Source organism: Oncorhynchus gorbuscha, unplaced genomic scaffold (assembly GCF_021184085.1).
Source record: "Oncorhynchus gorbuscha isolate QuinsamMale2020 ecotype Even-year unplaced genomic scaffold, OgorEven_v1.0 Un_scaffold_726, whole genome shotgun sequence".
NCBI classification, from domain to species: domain Eukaryota; kingdom Metazoa; phylum Chordata; class Actinopteri; order Salmoniformes; family Salmonidae; genus Oncorhynchus; species Oncorhynchus gorbuscha.
The window spans coordinates 324374-342553 of NW_025745781.1; the positions used below are offsets into that span (position 1 = coordinate 324374).

General features: G+C 41.4%; 1 protein-coding gene across 3 annotated transcripts; it reads right to left on the minus strand.

Moving 5' to 3' along the window:
* Positions 1 to 3009: 3009 nt before the first annotated feature.
* Positions 3010 to 9674, minus strand: LOC124019927 (zinc finger protein 883-like). Of its 3 annotated transcripts, XR_006835875.1 has the most exons (5): positions 9344 to 9674; positions 7467 to 7980; positions 4176 to 5826; positions 3806 to 3860; positions 3010 to 3068 (listed from the first exon to the last, which is right to left on the minus strand). XR_006835875.1 is itself a non-coding variant. In XM_046335374.1 (3 exons), exons 2-3 carry the CDS (start codon positions 7972 to 7974, stop codon positions 4511 to 4513), a joined length of 1824 nt encoding a protein of 607 aa, XP_046191330.1. In that variant the 5' UTR covers positions 7975 to 7980; positions 9344 to 9674; the 3' UTR covers positions 3294 to 4510. The 3 variants fall into 3 exon arrangements, 1 of the variants encoding a protein (XP_046191330.1); XR_006835874.1 differs by lacking the exon at positions 3010 to 3068 and having other exon boundaries at positions 3294 to 3860; XM_046335374.1 differs by lacking the exon at positions 3010 to 3068 and having other exon boundaries at positions 3294 to 5826.
* Between the last annotated feature and the right edge of the window lie 8506 nt (positions 9675 to 18180).

Here is an 18180-nt window from a genome sequence, read left to right on the forward strand (position 1 = left end):
CACGAGGATACCTGCCTCTAACCACTGCCGCCCCAGGGCTACCTCAGTTTGGGAATACCTGCTCTACACCAAATCGAGCCGCCTACAAGCCCGACCCCCACCAGTCTAGTCAATACCTAAAATGTCTCCCCAACACAACTCCATGTTTTTGTTTTATGTATCAACGGAAAGGTTTGGAAAACAAAAGTTGAATGAAAACACACACACCTACACATTAACACACAGAAACAGTACAACCTCCATATAATTAATCCCATAGGCCTAATGGTACTGTGGAGCTCTTTTTACTTGCACACAATATAGCTGGGTCTCCGCCGCCCTGCCCCTAGGGGTCCGCCGCCCTGCCCCTAGGGGTCCGCCGCCCTGCCCCTAGGGGTCCATGGCCCTGTAGTGCCCCAACCCAACACAACCCCACTCAGTTTTAGGATCCTCTACTAAACCCCCTCCTTAACTTAGGTACAATGCTCTCAGTTAAACCAGAGACTGTACAGAAAATGAAATCACCTTGGCTTTTGCTTCATGGTTAATTAGCTTCCTGGCAAGCTGACAAACTAGCTTGCCTCATCATTAGCCTGTTTAATAAGAGAAGTAAAATAATTACTTCAATTTCAACATTGAAATCATTGTTGATTAGCTAGCTGGTTTCTCTACAGAAAAACAAATCGTACTTACCTCAATATCGTCACTTTTCACCTTCCCATTTCCTCTTCATTGTAAAAAAAAAATCTGGTTGGAGAGCAGTCAAGCCGTAATTGATCCAAAAACATGACCTTATTGTGTTCCAGTAAACTACTACAGGCTCCGTTGAAAATTATAGTGAGAAGTTGGAAGAGCAAACTGGACAACCGTTAAATTGAATTAAAACATTTGGTGTGAATGAGAAAGGACGTCCATGTGGGGAGGTGGGTTATTTGTGAGAGTGCAGTAATTTCTGACTCTTCATGTAGTAAGTATTTCTTCAGATGAACACATCTCTGCTCTGGAATGAATTTACTGCCTGCAGAAACGCAGTAATGCTCGAAGTCACACTGGCAAGATCAAGTTTAATTTGTGCTTGCAGGGCCACAGTTATTCTCTGTTGACTCAAGTGTTTGCTCATGAAATGATGTTTCAACGCCTGTTCGACTTTTGAAACGGATTTGACGCCAAACAACTATAGTCATGTGGAGCTATTATTGGTTTAGCTTACTGACCAGCACTTAATCACGAATCTCAGTTCATTTACACAGAAGAGTTATAGCTTTAGCTTACTGATGCATTTTACTGTCACCTTTCCCACGAGCAAGGGACGATATCTAGTTAGATATCTAGCTAAATTACGAGGAATATAGTTTACAGTAAACGAGATCTAATACGGATATTTGATTTTTTTAAATCAGTAAATTACTAATGATCTGATTATTACTGAAATGAAGTTAGCTAGGTAGCCTCCTTGGCTACCTAACAAACGGCCTAGCTGGCCATGCTACATTACTAGCTAGTGATCAGGGTTGCCTGATATTGTCTTGATAACTAATATGCTAATTCACAACACACACAGCGTATTGAAGATAAAAACGTGCTTGCTATGTCAGCTAGTTAGCAAGCTAATTGTTGACAATGTTAATTGGATGGACAAATAATCCGACTACTAAGTGATGCTTTCTGTATTTGGAAACATTCTAAATTTGAAGAACACTGAACAATTAAATAAAAATTGTACAAGCAATACTTATGCAACATACAGGATGAGACATCTTGAACAAATTTACAGGAATTCAAATGTATTTAATTGCACAATTCTACTCATTCAAAAATAGTGGTTTGTCAAATATCTTATGTTCCATTTAGTGAATCTGTTATTCAATGTGTTTGTATGGACTAACAGCAGTAAGGACTCTCTGTTATTCAATGTGTTTGTATGGACTAACAGCAGTAAGGACTGTTATTCAATGTGTTTGTATGGACTAACAGCAGTAAGGACTATCTGTTATTCAATGTGTTTGTATGGACTAAACAGCAGTAAGGACTATCTGTTATTCAATGTGTTTGTATGGACTAACAGCAGTAAGGACTCTCTGTTATTCAATGTGTTTGTATGGACTAAACAGCAGTAAGGACTATCTGTTATTCAATGTGTTTGTATGGACTAAACAGCAGTAAGGACTCTCTGTTATTCAATGTGTTTGTATGGACTAACAGCAGTAAGGACTGTTATTCAATGTGTTTGTATGGACTAACAGCAGTAAGGACTATCTGTTATTCAATGTGTTTGTATGGACTAAACAGCAGTAAGGACTCTGTTATTCAATGTGTTTGTATGGACTAACAGCAGTAAGGACTATCTGTTATTCAAATCAAATCAAATTTATTTATATAGCCCTTCGTACATCAGCTGATATCTCAAAGTGCTGTACAGAAAACCAGCCTAAAACCCCAAACAGCAAACAATGCAGGTGTAAAAGCACGGTGGCTAGGAAAAACTCCCTAGAAAGGCCAAAACCTAGGAAGAAACCTAGAGAGGAACCGGGCTATGTGGGGTGGCCAGTCCTCTTCTGGCTGTGCCGGGTAGAGATTATAACAGAACATGACCAAGATGTTCAAATGTTCATAAATGACCAGCATGGTCAAATAATAATAAGGCAGAACAGTTGAAACTGGAGCAGCAGCACAGTCAGGTGGACTGGGGACAGCAAGGAGCCATCATGTCAGGTAGTCCTGGGGCACGGTCCTAGGGCTCAGGTCCTCCGAGAGAGAGAAAGAGAGAATTAGAGAGAGCATATGTGGGGTGGCCAGTCCTCTTCTGTTATAATCTCCACCCGGCACAGCCAGAACGTGGCCAAGATGTTCAAATGTTCATAAATGACCAGCATGGTTGAATAATAGTAAGGCAGAACAGTTGAAACTGGAGCAGGAGCATGGCCAGGTGGACTGGGGACAGCAAGGAGTCCTCATGTCAGGTAGTCCTGGGACATGGTCCTAGGGCCCAGGCCAGTTGAAACTGGAGCAGCAGCATGGCCAGGTGGACTGGGGACAGCAAGGAGTCATCATGTCAGGTAGTCCTGGGGCATGGTCCTAGGGCTCAGGTCCTCCGAGAGAGAGAAAGAAAGAGAGAAGGAGAGAATTAGAGAACGCACACTTAGATTCACACAGGACACCTGAATAGGACAGGAGAAGTACTCCAGATAAACAAACTGACCCTAGCCCCCCGACACAAACTACTGCAGCATAAATACTGGAGGCTGAGACAGGAGGGGTCAGGAGACACTGTGGCCCCATCCGAGGACACCCCCGGACAGGGCCAAACAGGAAGGATATAACCCCACCCACTTTGCCAAAGCACAGCCCCCACACCACTAGAGGGAAATCTTCAACCAAGGACTGTTATTCAATGTGTTTGTATGGACTAAACAGCTGTAAGGGCAAACATAACTTATCAAATAATTGTTTGATATTTCGTTGATACATTCAAGGGTTCTTAGAATTCTAAGTCAAATAGTTACATAATCCTGAGTAGATAGTGGTAGTTGTGTGTGTGGGGTGGGGATCCTGTGCCAACAGTCAATTGATGGTGGATGACCTCATGAACCTGTGCATGCCATAGAATTGTCATGGATGGATGTGCATAGCAACAAGCTGATGGAACCCATTGTCTGCATCGTGAATAAAACCAAAATAAAAACGTGCTGATCTTGTCATTATTTTATTTTGACTTTACATTATACCCTGCATTATAGTAGACCACTGGTTAATACAGCCTTCCCTTATGTCCGGCCTCTACTTTTTAAAATCAGGTCATTATTATTATTATTAGTGATGCATTTACCTTTATTTGACCTGGGAAGACATATTGAGACAGAGGTCTCTCTTTCCAATGTGCCCTGTTATAATACAATATAAATATACACATATAAAAACACAGTCACGGGAAGCACAAGTAAAACATCACAAATCACCCAGAGAAAGAGTTACATTAAGCAGATACGTGTGCAGTCTGGTGAAATTGCATCAATTATGCACATAACATGTTCCAGAGAAGTGTGTGTCTTGCTGGAAGAAAGTAATAAAGTAATTGACTTTATGCAGATAGAAACAGAATGGATTTCTGCAGGATATGATCCACGTGCTGGAACTCTTTAGTACATTTCCATATGAGAATATTATAAATGAACTTCCATGTGTGACAGAATAATAACCTGTTGTATAGCGGTAACACTGCAGCCAGTCACACGTCCTCCCCACTGGACACCGGTTTTCAGTTCCCGTGTCCTCCACCCTACCAGTTTCCCGTGTCCTCCACCCTACCAGTTTCCCGTGTCCTCCACCCTACCAGTTTCCCGTGTCCTCCACCCTACCAGTTTCCCGTGTCCTCCACCCTACCAGTTTCCCGTGTCCTCCACCCTACCAGTTTCCCGTGTCCTCCACCCTACCAGTTTCCTGTCACCCCCTGTGTTTTTGGCTGTCTAAATAAAGTGTTAGATGATAAAATATATCTTTTAAAAGAGGTTTAACAGAATAACAAAAAGAACAGTCAGTCAATATTAGTCAGATATGTAGATGTCCAGCTTGGCAGCTCCATTATAAGGTTAGAGTTGGGCACTGCACTGTGCTTTGCCTCCTGATGTTCCTTCAGGCTTTGTTTCCATTTAAAACTAATCCCACACTGATCACAGCTGTACGGTTTCTCTCCTGAGTGTCTTCTCTGGTGTTGCTTTAGATTTCCTTTTTCACTGAAGGTCTTCCCACATTGTGAGCAATGGAAAGGCTTCTCCCCCGTGTGTCTTCTCTGGTGTCGCTTCAAAAATAATGACCGACCGAAAGTCTTCCCACACTGAGAGCAGTGGAAAGACTTCTCCCTTATGTGTATTCTCTGGTGTTTCTTTAGGTCTACTGCCTGACTGAATGCCTTCCCACATTGGGAGCAGTGGTGGGGCGTCTCTCCACTGTGTATTCTCTGATGACTCTGAAGGCTTCCTTCCAATTTAAAACTTTTTCCACAATGTGAGCAGTGGTGAGGCTTCTTTCCTGTGTGCGTTAGCTGGTGTCTCTTCAAAAGTGATGACTGACTGAAATCCTTCCCACACTGGGAGCAGTTGAAAGGTTTTTCTCCTGTGTGAGTTAGCTGGTGTCTCTTTAGGACTCCTGTTTGACTGAAACTCTTCCCACACTGATCACAGCTGTATGGCTTTTCCCCTGTGTGTATTCTCTGATGTTTCTTTAGTTCTCTCAACCGACTGAAGCTTTTACCACATTGGGAGCAGTGGAAAGGCTTCTCTCCTGTATGTAATTTCTGGTGCTCCTTTAGATTTGCTTCTATACTGAAGGCCTTCCCACACTCAGAGCAGTGGTAAGGCTTCTCTCCTGTGTGTATTCTCTGGTGCTTCTTTAGGTCTCCTGTCTGACTGAAGGTCTTTCCACACTGGGAGCAGTGGAAAGGTTTCTCCCCTGTGTGTATTTTCTGGTGTCTCTTCAAATTGAATGACCAACCGAATGTCTTCCTACACTGGAAGCAGTGGTACGACTTCTTTCCTGTGTGAGTAAGCTGGTGCATCTTCAAGCTGCTTGGTGTCTGAAATCTCTTCCCACATTGACCACACGGGTACATCTTTATTTTGAGACTTTGTTGGTGTGATTTGAGGTGAATCGGACAAATAAAACTGCCTCTGCAATCTGAGCAGGGGTGGGGCCTACAAGTGTGTCTTCTCAACTCCTCTGGATCATAGAAGCTAGTGAAGCAGTCCATGCAGTGATGATGTTTCTGTCTTGAGTTCCTCAGTCTGTGTTGTTTATGGTTTCCTGATGCTGTGGAACTGGGCTCACTGTCTGAACCTGGGTTGGAGATCTCTCCTGTGGGAATATGGACATATATGGGGTTAGAATCAGGATCAGAGCATTAAAAAAAAGGTATAACAATATTTTGAAGATAAATACACAACGCAGAGACCGAGGACGAGAGGTCAATACAATACTAAAGGTTAAGAGGACAAAGTCAGCAGAGCATTAACGATCAATAGGGACTTATCAATGGAAATAGTTGGTTTTCAGTTCAACATCTGTTAGGAATGTCAGTCTTGAAATCATAGCTAGGTGTGGCACGTTCTCATTGGTCCAACCTGAAATAGGATACTTGTTATTTTGCCCATTGGCTAAATTGGTCAACCACAGGCTAGGGCTGGGATACAAAGTACACCCCGCCCCTTTGTTCTGTGGAGAGAATCACTGAGGAGAGAATCACTGGAGAGAATCACTGAGGACAGGGGAGAATGAACATCTACCTCCCAGCACAGTTCGTCCTCTTTGAATAAGAATAAACCTATTGCCCTCCCCCTGATTTGCTTCGGGTTTGTGTTATTGTAGAGTAACATCAATGCTAACAGGCTGTTTGTGTTATTGTAGAGTAACATCAATGCTAACAGGGGGTTTGTGTTATTGAAGAGTAACATCAATGCTAACAGGGGGTTTGTGTTATTGTAGAGTAACATCAATGCTAACAGGGGGTTTGTGTTATTGAAGAGTAACATCAATGCTAACAGGGGGTTTGTGTTATTGAAGAGTAACATCAATGCTAACAGGGGGTTTGTGTTATTGAAGAGTAACATCAATGCTAACAGGGGGTTTGTGTTATTGAAGAGTAACATCAATGCTAACAGGGGGTTTGTGTTATTGAAGAGTAACATCAATGCTAACAGGGTGTTTGTGTTTTTGAAGAGTAACATCAACAGGAGGCTTTAAAAGACTTGGTACCAGCAAAAGCACAATAACAGTTGTGGAATCGTGTAGTCATAGTAACCAGGAGTAGTAATAATAGTTGTGGAATCGTGTAGTCATAGTAACCAGGGGTAGTAATAATAGTTGTGGAATCGTGTAGTCATAGTAACCAGGAGTAGTAATAATAGTTGTGGAATCGTGTAGTCATAGTAACCAGGAGTAGTAATACTAGTTGTGGAATCGTGTAGTCATAGTAACCAGGAGTAGTAATAATAGTTGTGGAATCGTGTAGTCATAGTAACCAGGAGTAGTAATACTAGTTGTGGAATCGTGTAGTCATAGTAACCAGGAGTAGTAATACTAGTTGTGGAATTGTGTAGTCATAGTAACCAGGAGTAGTAATACTAGTTGTGGAATCGTGTAGTCATAGTAACCAGGAGTAGTAATACTAGTTGTGGAATCGTGTAGTCATAGTAACCAGGAGTAGTAATACTAGTTGTGGAATTGTGTAGTCATAGTAACCAGGATTGGTAATAATAGTTCTGGAATCGTGTAGTCATAGTAACCAGGAGTAGTAATACTAGTTGTGGAATCGTGTAGTCATAGTAACCAGGAGTAGTAATAATAGTTGTGGAATCGTGTAGTCATATAGTAACCAGGAGTAGTAATACTAGTTGTGGAATCGTGTAGTCATAGTAACCAGGAGTAGTAATACTAGTTGTGGAATCCCCTGGTGCCACCGAGGCACCTCCCTCTCTGTACTCCACACCTGAACTTACCTGGGTCACTGATACTATCTACTTCTTCAGTTCCTAGATGTTCAGCAGCTTCTTCCTTGTTCTCTTCTGCTTTCACTGATCTTTTCTCCACCTCTTCTTTGATGCTTATAACTACCTTCCCTTCTTCTTCTTCTTCTTTGACTGTTCTCTCATGCTCTTCTTCGACTGCTTGCTCCTCCTCCTCTTCTTCTTCTTCTTTGACTGCTTGCTCCTCCTCTTCTTCTTCGACTGTTCTCTCTTTGACTGACATCTCTACTTCCTCTTTGACTTCTATCTTCTCTACTTCCTCTTTGACTTCTATCTTCTCCACTTCCTCTTTGACTTCTATCTTCTCCATTTCCTCTTTGACTTCTCTCTCATCCTCCTCTTTAACAATCACATTAAGTTCCAGTGTTTGACTGCAGTCCTCCAGCTTCACTGACACCATCTCTGGACCCTGCTGTGAGGTTCTCTGGGCTGGAACACCACAGCCAGAACCTGGGGACTCTGTGGACTTCTGTTCAGACATGGAAGGCTACAGATGGATTCAAAAGAGGAAGAACAACAGGTGAAAGGTGATTTTCACAAAATCCATAATAAAGGGATAAACCATGCAACATATATATACTAGGAATCTCTGCTTTAAAATGTATCTAGCAAGCTAACGTTGCCATGGCGAAGGCAATGATAGCTTTATAGCTACTTGAGTGTCATGAAGAACAGAGTGAGCAACAATAGTGGAATCGGTGTTTCACCTTTCAAATTAAAAGTCCCCCAAAGGAACTGATGCAAACATGCAGATAGTGGAATCCTGCCACAATTGGACAAAATAATGCAAAACAATTTTGGAATGTTGTTGAAATAAATTCAACAAGACAATAGGTTAGCACTGAGATGCAGTGCCTTCTAGCACTGAGATGCAGTGCCTTAGACCACTGCGCCACTCGGGAGCCCAATGACTTGACTTGAGATATTACCCTAATAAAAGTTCAGAAACTTTTGTGAAGGTCTGGTGAGGTATGGCTGGTATTAGGCTGTCTATGAAGACACAGCGCTCCACTGCTAGCTAAATCACGCGCAATATAGTTTAGTGGAAACAATAAAGTGGACTCCACTCCTGGGACAGGGAAAAGCTGAGGGGTGGGGCTGGAGAAATATAACCACTTTCAAATTCAAATCCATCCATTTGATCAAAATTATAGTTTTAACCATGTTTTGAGGCTATACAGTATTTTTTCCCCCCAAACTTTGGCATAAAACAAGCTTGTATGTTGGGTTCTGGTGGGGTGCAACAGTTAAACTAAGGTCATGAGACATTTCAAGTTATATTTTTCAAGAACGAATGGAGGTGTATGTATGTATGTATATATATATATATATATATATATATGAAATCATTAATTTACAAGTCCAAGAACGGATGTAGCAACTGCTGATAGCCCCTTTAAAACAAAGGAGAACTAAAACCGACATTTAGTTTGTAATCGCCAAAACATGAACAATGGTTACTGAAATGATGTTAGCCACCTTGTCTACCTAACAAAACGGCCTAGCTAGCCATGCTAACTTACTAGCTATTCAGGGTTGCCAATGGATTTGTCATCTTAAAGATGAACGATACACACTTCATATATTTGAGAATGTATGATAACAAATAATATGGTGATTCACAACACAGCGTCTTGAAAATCAACAAACTTGCTTTGATAGCTAGTTAGCTTCTAATGGCTAGTTAGCTTCTACTGGCTAGTTAGCAAGCTAACGATGTAGCTAGCTAGATCAATAGGCTAACTGTTGAGACAACGTTGATCCAGTGGACGTGGACAAATAATCCGACAACTAAAATGATGTTGTGTATTTGGAAACGTTATAGAATATGTTAGAAAGCTTGATCTTACCTTGACACTTGATTTTGAAAGTTGACAGCTCTTGTTTTTGATGTAGCTAGCTAGCTAGCTAGAGACCACTCTGTATGAGAACGCGATAGGTGCTGTCGTCGCGAGAATACATATTGGGAGTTCTACAGACCGCCATGGCTGCGCTAAATGCGTACATTGCGCAACTTAACGAAGTCTCTTTATGAATAGGATATTATATTTTACCCATTGGTTTGGAAGTAATAGAACATTTCAGATCATATGTGAAGCGGCTTGAAGACCCTTTCAGCACTGAAATCACGGTTCCACACTGACGAAAGAGAGCAACTTCTTCTTCTTTGGTATAATGGCGTCCGCAACAACAATACTTTCATTCCGCCATCTACAGTACAGGTGGATAATAAACATCCGAAAAACCAAAAAGGCGTGGTATTTTTTTTTTATCCGCACAAACTATCAATAACGAAATGTTAATTAAACAAAATCTGCCTGCTTTCTGTTTTAAATCATTTCCCTACACAGGCTCAGTAGGATCCTGTGATTGCAGGACATTTCCTGGCAACAGTAGTCCATGCAGTGCTTCTCATGACCTTAAGTCTAGGAGGCCCAAAGACTTCTCAGCTGCTGATATGTTCTCCAGATTCTTGGATACTTGTGCAGTACAATTAATAACCATGGCTATAAATGCTACAAAATCCACCTTCTTCACAATACGTGTATCCAGATCACTGGATTGATGAATAACATTGGCAACTGGTTGTGATGCATCCACCTCCATATCTTCAGAACTGTGGCCCTTTGACCCTTCAACTCTTCACCGCCTCCACATAGGAGATTTGCTGTACAGCCCTGATCCTTGACACCTCAACCTCAGTCACCCTGACAGGGCACTCTGGGAATTCAGAAATATAATCTCCACCACAGTTACAACATTTTACATTCACACTCTTCAATAACATATTAATTCCCATCTGCAAACACTTGACACATGGTCAAACTGTTTACACTTCTTGCATCGGGTTTTGCACCAACGATCTTACCGCGTATCTTATATATCCCAACTTTACATAGGGTGGTGAATACTCATCAAACATCAATAATACAGATAAACTTACCGCGTATCTTATATATCCCAACTTTACATAGGGTGGTGAATACTCATCAAACATCAATAATACAGATAAACTTACCGCGTATCTTATATATCCCAACTTTACATAGGGTGGTGAATACTCATCAAACATCAATAATACAGATAAACTTACAGGGTGGTGCGTATCTTATATATCCCAACTTTACATAGGGTGGTGAATACTCATCAAACATCAATAATACAGATAAACTTGCGTATCTTATATATCCCAACTTTACATAGGGTGGTGAATACTCATCAAACATCAATAATACAGATAAACTTACATCAATAATACGTATCTTATATATCCCAACTTTACATAGGGTGGTGAATACTCATCAAACATCAATAATACAGATAAACTTACCGCGTATCTTATATATCCCAACTTTACATAGGGTGGTGAATACTCATCAAACATCAATAATACAGATAAACTTACAGCGTATCTTATATATCCCAACTTTACATAGGGTGGTCAATACTCATCAAACATCAATAACACAGATAAACTTACCACGTATCTTATATATCCCAACTTTACATAGGGTGGTAAATACTCATTAAACAAACTTAGCTCATTTCCCCATTTACCAGGTGGTGTCAGGAAACATCAATTAGCTAAACTCCTGGATTTATTTCCCAACTTAAGATATTGATTATCAATGTCAAACAGATAAACTTACCAGAGTATCTTATATACAACACCTTTCAGGGTGGTGCCCTCAAACATCAAAATACAGATAAACTCCGCGTATCTTTAGATCCCAACTTTACATATCAATACTCATCAAACGCTCCTGGTTACATCAAAGATGACTACACGTCCATCTAATACAGATTTGCTCTTATCTACACCATTACCATTACCGCTCCTGGTTACTATGACTACATGATATCAACGCCATTACCGCTCCTGGTTACTATGACTACACGATATCAATACCATACCGCTCCTGGCTCCTATGACTACACGATATCAACACCATACCACTCCTGGTTACTATGACTACACAATATCAACACCATACCGCTCCTGGTTACTATGACTACACAATATTGACATCATACCGCTCCTGGTTACTATGACTACACGATATCAACACCATACCGCTCCTGGTTACTATGACTACACAATATCAACACCATACCACTCCTGGTTACTATGGCTACACAATGTCAACACCATACCACTTCTGGTTACTATGACTACACAATGTCAACACCATACCACTCCTGGTTACTATGGCTACACAATGTCAACACCATACCACTTCTGGTTACTATGACTACACGATATCAACACCATACCACTTCTGGTAACTATGACTACACAATATCAACACCATACCACTTATGGTTACTATGACTACACAATGTCAATACCATACCGCTCCTGGTTACTATGACTACACGATATCAACACCATACCACTCCTGGTTACTATGACTACACAATATCAACACCATACCACTCCTGGTTACTATGACTACACGATATCAACACCATACCTCTCCTGCTTACTATGACTACACGATATCAACACCATACCGCTCCTGGTTACTATGACTACATGATGTCAACCCCATACCACTCCTGGTTACTTTGACTGATTCCACTTTTCCCAAACCATCCTCATGACTTCAAAGGGGTTTCCCAAATAAACACCATTATCCAACAAGCAACAATTCAACAGACTCACATCCCACAACAATTGTATACATTTTTTCTCTCCATTCTTTGATTCTACTGTTGTCCACTAACTGTACTCAACGCGCTCTCAACTTCAAAACGACACTTCTGCTTCCGCCATCTTCCTCAACCTCCTGGCTCGTCCATTTTAAGAAAGCAACTTCTTCTAATGCTGTGTGGTCTCATCAAACACAATCACCCCTTTCCACTCCAACACATCACTACTCTTCCTTCCTACCTTTGACTACTAGACGCTCCAGTGCTTTCTGTACCAGGAGCTCTCCTCTTCTCTGTCTTTCCTCTGAAGCCCATTCAGATCCTTGACCCTCATCCTCCGGCTCCATACCATATTGATTGCACTCCAGGCCTTGCTTCTCAGTCTCTTCCATACTACCTCACCGCCATTTTAGTTTATTGAAAATAAAAGGCAACTTCTTGACTCCAGTGTTGCCAACTCCTCAGTAAGGAAAGTAGCTATTGGCTGTCCTAAAAGTCACTAAATGACATCAGCGTCTAATTTGCATAATTGGCCATGTGCATGTAATTGTGATGGGCACTGTAGGAGAGAGGAATAACATCATGGGAGAGACAAAAAGTTAGTAAAAAACACCCTAAATATGTTTAGAACTACAAATGAACTTTCTTCTGTCGATTCTTGTTTAAATATTTTTTTTTTACACAATTCCAACCCTCCTTTATCCGGGCTTGGGACCGGCAAAAGTGACCCAAAAGAGAGAAGTCGGGGCACGCCTTCTATCATATGTTGTTCAACCTGGGGCCCCTGATGCACGTTAGCATGAAGGCTATGCAGTACCTGACCTGTGGATGTCTATGCTCCAGGACCATCTCCCCTAACTAGACATGGACACACAGAGACACCCGGGCACAGTGACACAAATACAGAGACACTGAGGCACACAGAGACACAAATACAGAGACACTGAGGCATACAGAGACACACACACAGAGACACCGGGGTACACAGAGACACAAACACAGAGACACCGGGGCACACAGAGACACACACACAGAGACACCGGGGCACACAGAGACACACACACAGAGACACCGGGGCACACAGAGACACAAACACAGAGACACAGACACCGGGGCACACAGAGACGCACACACAGAGACCCACAAAGACACACACACAGGCACAGAGACACAAACACAGAGATTAGGCTACCATTTTTCCATCGCTCAATCAATAGCTGTGACGGAGAAGTCCGTCACTGGCAGCGTTTGACACACACACACTCTCTCTCTCTCACACCTCCCTGCTCCATTATCACACAAGTTAACGTCGCTATCTTAGAACATACATTACACACTATTATTACCTCCCGTCAGCAACAATTTATGGTATAAACAATATACAGACAAGCGTTCATGTTTAATTTAAGCAACGTTTATTGTACTTATCAATGTTATGGATGAGCACGTTGTTTGTTTGGTTCTGTTCCTCGCTCTCCGTCTCTGTAGCTTCCGGGGATGCTGGGATAAGGACCCGAGTTTAGGGAATCGGGCTGGCTTTGTAGTGCCTGTCCAGAATGGCTGGTTAATAATATAATAATATATGCCATTTAGCAGACGCTTTTATCCAAAGCGACTTACAGTCATGTGTGCATACATTCTACGTATGGGTGGTCCCCGGGAATGAACCCACTACCCTGGCGTTACAAGCGCCATGCTCTACCAACTGAGCTACAGAAGGACGTGAATGGGCATATTGGAAGACACCATGTCAGTAGGGGTGGATTGTGTAACTGTGATATATTGGTATATTGTATCATGAGAAATGTGTTGCAATGTATATACTTTATGGTATGATCTAATGGGAGGGGCTTCCCCTACAAAAAGAGCCTCTTTCAGTTCAAAGGAGGGACCATTATGGATTGAGCCATTGATGGGGCAGCATTGTTTTTAAGCTGTCCCCATAATGTATACTTGGATGGAAGTACTGTTGTTTATCTTCTGGATTCACTGTAAATAAACACCCAGAAGTACTGTTGTTTATCTTCTGGGTTCACTGTAAATAAACACCCAGAAGTACTGTTGTTTTTCTTCTGGGTTCACCATGTAAATAAACACCCAGAAGTACTGTTGTTTTTCTTCTGGATTCACTGTAAATAAACACCCAGAAGTACTGTTGTTTATCTTCTGGATTCACCGTAAATAAACACCCTGAAGTACTGTTGTTTATCTTCTGGGTTCACTGTAAATAAACACCCAGAAGTACTGTTGTTTATCTTCTGGATTCACCATGTAAATAAACACCCAGAAGTACTGTTGTTTATCTTCTGGATTCACCATGTAAATAAACACCCAGAAGTACTGTTGTTTATCTTCTGGATTCACCATGTAAATAAACACCCAGAAGTACTGTTGTTTATCTTCTGGATTCACCATGTAAATAAACACCCAGAAGTACAGTTGCAGCTCCGCCATCTTTTTATTTGATAGATGTTAGGTTTTCCAGTTTAGCCTTCTGGCCTACTCTACGTGACAATAGCCATTTATCTATCGCTCATTCAATAGCCAACCATGCTACCATTTATCATTCATCAGCCTCCCATTTATCCACTGATCAGTCATTAGCCAACCATGCTACCATTTATCATTCATCAGCCTCCCATTTATCCACTGATCAGTCATTAGCCAACCATGCTACCATTTATCATTCATCAGCCTCCCATTTATCCACTGATCAGTCATTAGCCAACCATGCTACCATTTATCCACTGATCAGTCATTAGCCAACCATGCTCCCATTTATCCACTGATCAGTCATTAGCCAACCATGCTACCATTTATCATTAATTAGCCTACCATTTATCCACTGATCAGTCATTAGCCAACCATGCTACCATTTATAATGAATTAGCCTACCATTTAGCCACTGATCAGTCATTAGCCAACCATGCTACCATTTATCCACTGATCAGTCATTAGCCAAATATGCTACCATTTATAATGAATTAGCCTACCATTTAGCCACTGATCAGTCATTAGCCAACCATGCTACCATTTATCATTAATTAGCCTACCATTTATCCACTGATCAGTCATTAGCCAACCATTCTACCATTTATCCACTGATCAGTCATTAGCCAACCATTCTACCATTTATCCACTGATCAGTCATTAGCCAACCATGCTACCATTTATCCACTGATCAGTCATTAGCCAACCATGCTACCATTTATCCACTGATCAGTCATTAGCCAACCATGCTACCATTTATCCACTGATCAGTCATTAGCCAAATATGCTACCATTTATAATGAATTAGCCTACCATTTAGCCACTGATCAGTCATTAGCCAACCATGCTACCATTTATCATTAATTAGCCTACCATTTATCCACTGATCAGTCATTAGCCAACCATTCTACCATTTATCCACTGATCAGTCATTAGCCAACCATGCTACCATTTATCCACTGATCAGTCATTAGCCAACCATGCTACCATTTATCATTAATTAGCCTACCATTTATCCACTGATCAGTCATTAGCCAACCATGCTACCATTTATCATTAATTAGCCTACCATTTATCCACTGATCAGTCATTAGCCAACCATGCTACCATTTATAATGAATTAGCCTACCATTTATCCACTGATCAGTCATTAGCCAACCATTCTACCATTTATCCACTGATCAGTCATTAGCCAACCATTCTACCATTTATCCACTGATCAGTCATTAGCCAACCATTCTACCATTTATCCACTGATCAGTCATTAGCCAACCATGCTACCATTTATCCACTGATCAGTCATTAGCCAACCATGCTACCATTTATCCACTGATCAGTCATTAGCCAACCATGCTACCATTTATCCACTGATCAGTCATTAGCCAAATATGCTACCATTTATAATGAATTAGCCTACCATTTAGCCACTGATCAGTCATTAGCCAACCATGCTACCATTTATCATTAATTAGCCTACCATTTATCCACTGATCAGTCATTAGCCAACCATTCTACCATTTATCCACTGATCAGTCATTAGCCAACCATTCTACCATTTATCCACTGATCAGTCATTAGCCAACCATGCTACCATTTATCCACTGATCAGTCATTAGCCAACCATGCTACCATTTATCCACTGATCAGTCATTAGCCAAATATGCTACCATTTATAATGAATTAGCCTACCATTTAGCCACTGATCAGTCATTAGCCAACCATGCTACCATTTATCCACTGATCAGTCATTAGCCAACCATTCTACCATTTATCCACTGATCAGTCATTACCCAACCATGCTACCATTTATCCACTGATCAGTCATTAGCCAAATATGCTACCATTTATAATGAATTAGCCTACCATTTAGCCACTGATCAGTCATTAGCCAACCATGCTACCATTTATCCACTGATCAGTCATTAGCCAACCATTCTACCATTTATCCACTGATCAGTCATTAGCCAACCATGCTACCATTTATCCACTGATCAGTCATTAGCCAACCATGCTACCATTTATCCACTGATCAGTCATTAGCCAACCATTCTACCATTTATCCACTGATCAGTCATTAGCCAACCATGCTACCATTTATCCACTGATCAGTCATTAGCCAACCATTCTACCATTTATCCACTGATCAGTCATTAGCCAACCATGCTACCATTTATCCACTGATCAGTCATTACCCAACCATTCTACCATTTATCCACTGATCAGTCATTAGCCAACCATGCTACCATTTATCCACTGATCAGTCATTAGCCAACCATGCTACCATTTATCCACTGATCAGTCATTAGCCAACCATGCTCCAAAGTAAATGGTTCGGTAGACTAATACTTGACAGTAGACCTATATGGATAGGCTACAGTATTGCTGAGCGATAGGAGCGTGACATCTTAGTCTAGTTTATCTCAGAGCCTTTACCAAGGCAGGAGATGGAGACACAATCATGTCTCCATAAACTAAATATTAAAGCAATTTGTCTTTTGCATATAAGTGTTGGCTGTAGGAAGCATTTAGGCTACTTTTCAATTGTTCAATAAACAACAAATCTTGCAGAATGGCTCCTTACAGCAGTTTCAGTTTGAAAAAGTCACTGCAAAAGATTGAAACATTCTGCCCACACCTCTACAGAAATGTGCTCAAATTTTATTTTAGGAACTGTCAGAGGGTGAGGGAGAAGATCAAGTTTTAATTTGTATGTTTAAAATTGTTGTCGCTGACAAAAATACTAAACAAAAATATAAACGCAACAGGCAACAATTTTACTGAGTTACAGTTCATATGAGGAAATCAGTCAATTGAAATAAATTCATTAGGCCCTAATCTATGGATTTCACATGAGCCTGGGGAGCTAGGCCCAGCCAATAAGAAGTATTTTTTCCCCACAAAAGTGTATATTAGACAGAAATGATGATGCTGGGCTAATTGTGCGCCGCCCTATGGACTCCTGGTCACGGCCGGTTGTGTTACAGCCTGGAATCGAACCCGGGTCTGTAGTGACGCCTCAAGCACTACGATGTCATGCCTTAGACCACAGCGCCACTCTAGACAATTCAGTAAAGCGTTAAAATTGTAAAGAAGTATTTTACTAATTAGGCAAATCAAAAAAACATTATGTACATAGGAGGTCTGTACCGCCAAGTAATACAATCTACTTTCGCACCTGGGTTTGAAGTTGATGCAGCAGAATACTGCCAAGGGGCAGGGATACAGTGGGCAGGGATATAGTGGGCAGGGATACAGTGGGCAGGGATATAGTGGGCAGGGATACAGTGGGCAGGGATACAGTGGGCAGGGATACAGTGGGCAGGGATATAGTGGGCAGGGATACAGTGGGCAGGGATATAGTGGGCAGGGATATAGTGGGCAGGGATACAGTGGGCAGGGATACAGTGGGCAGGGATACAGTGGGCAGGGATACAGTGGGCAGGGATACAGTGGGCAGGGATATAGTGGGTCGTTCCACCAATTTGGTGCCTTTTGCAAAGTGCAAAATTGGTAAAACAAAAACTTTTGATTTCACATAATTTGA

Bases quoted from the DNA above. Each gene is read 5' to 3' on its own strand.
- LOC124019927 (XM_046335374.1), bottom strand. From the start codon at position 7,974: ATGTCTGAACAGAAGTCCACAGAGTCCCCAGGTTCTGGCTGTGGTGTT. The intron at 5,827-7,466 runs GTAAGTTCAGGT...ATATTCCCACAG, and splicing joins AGATAGTATCAGTGACCCAG to GAGAGATCTCCAACCCAGGT.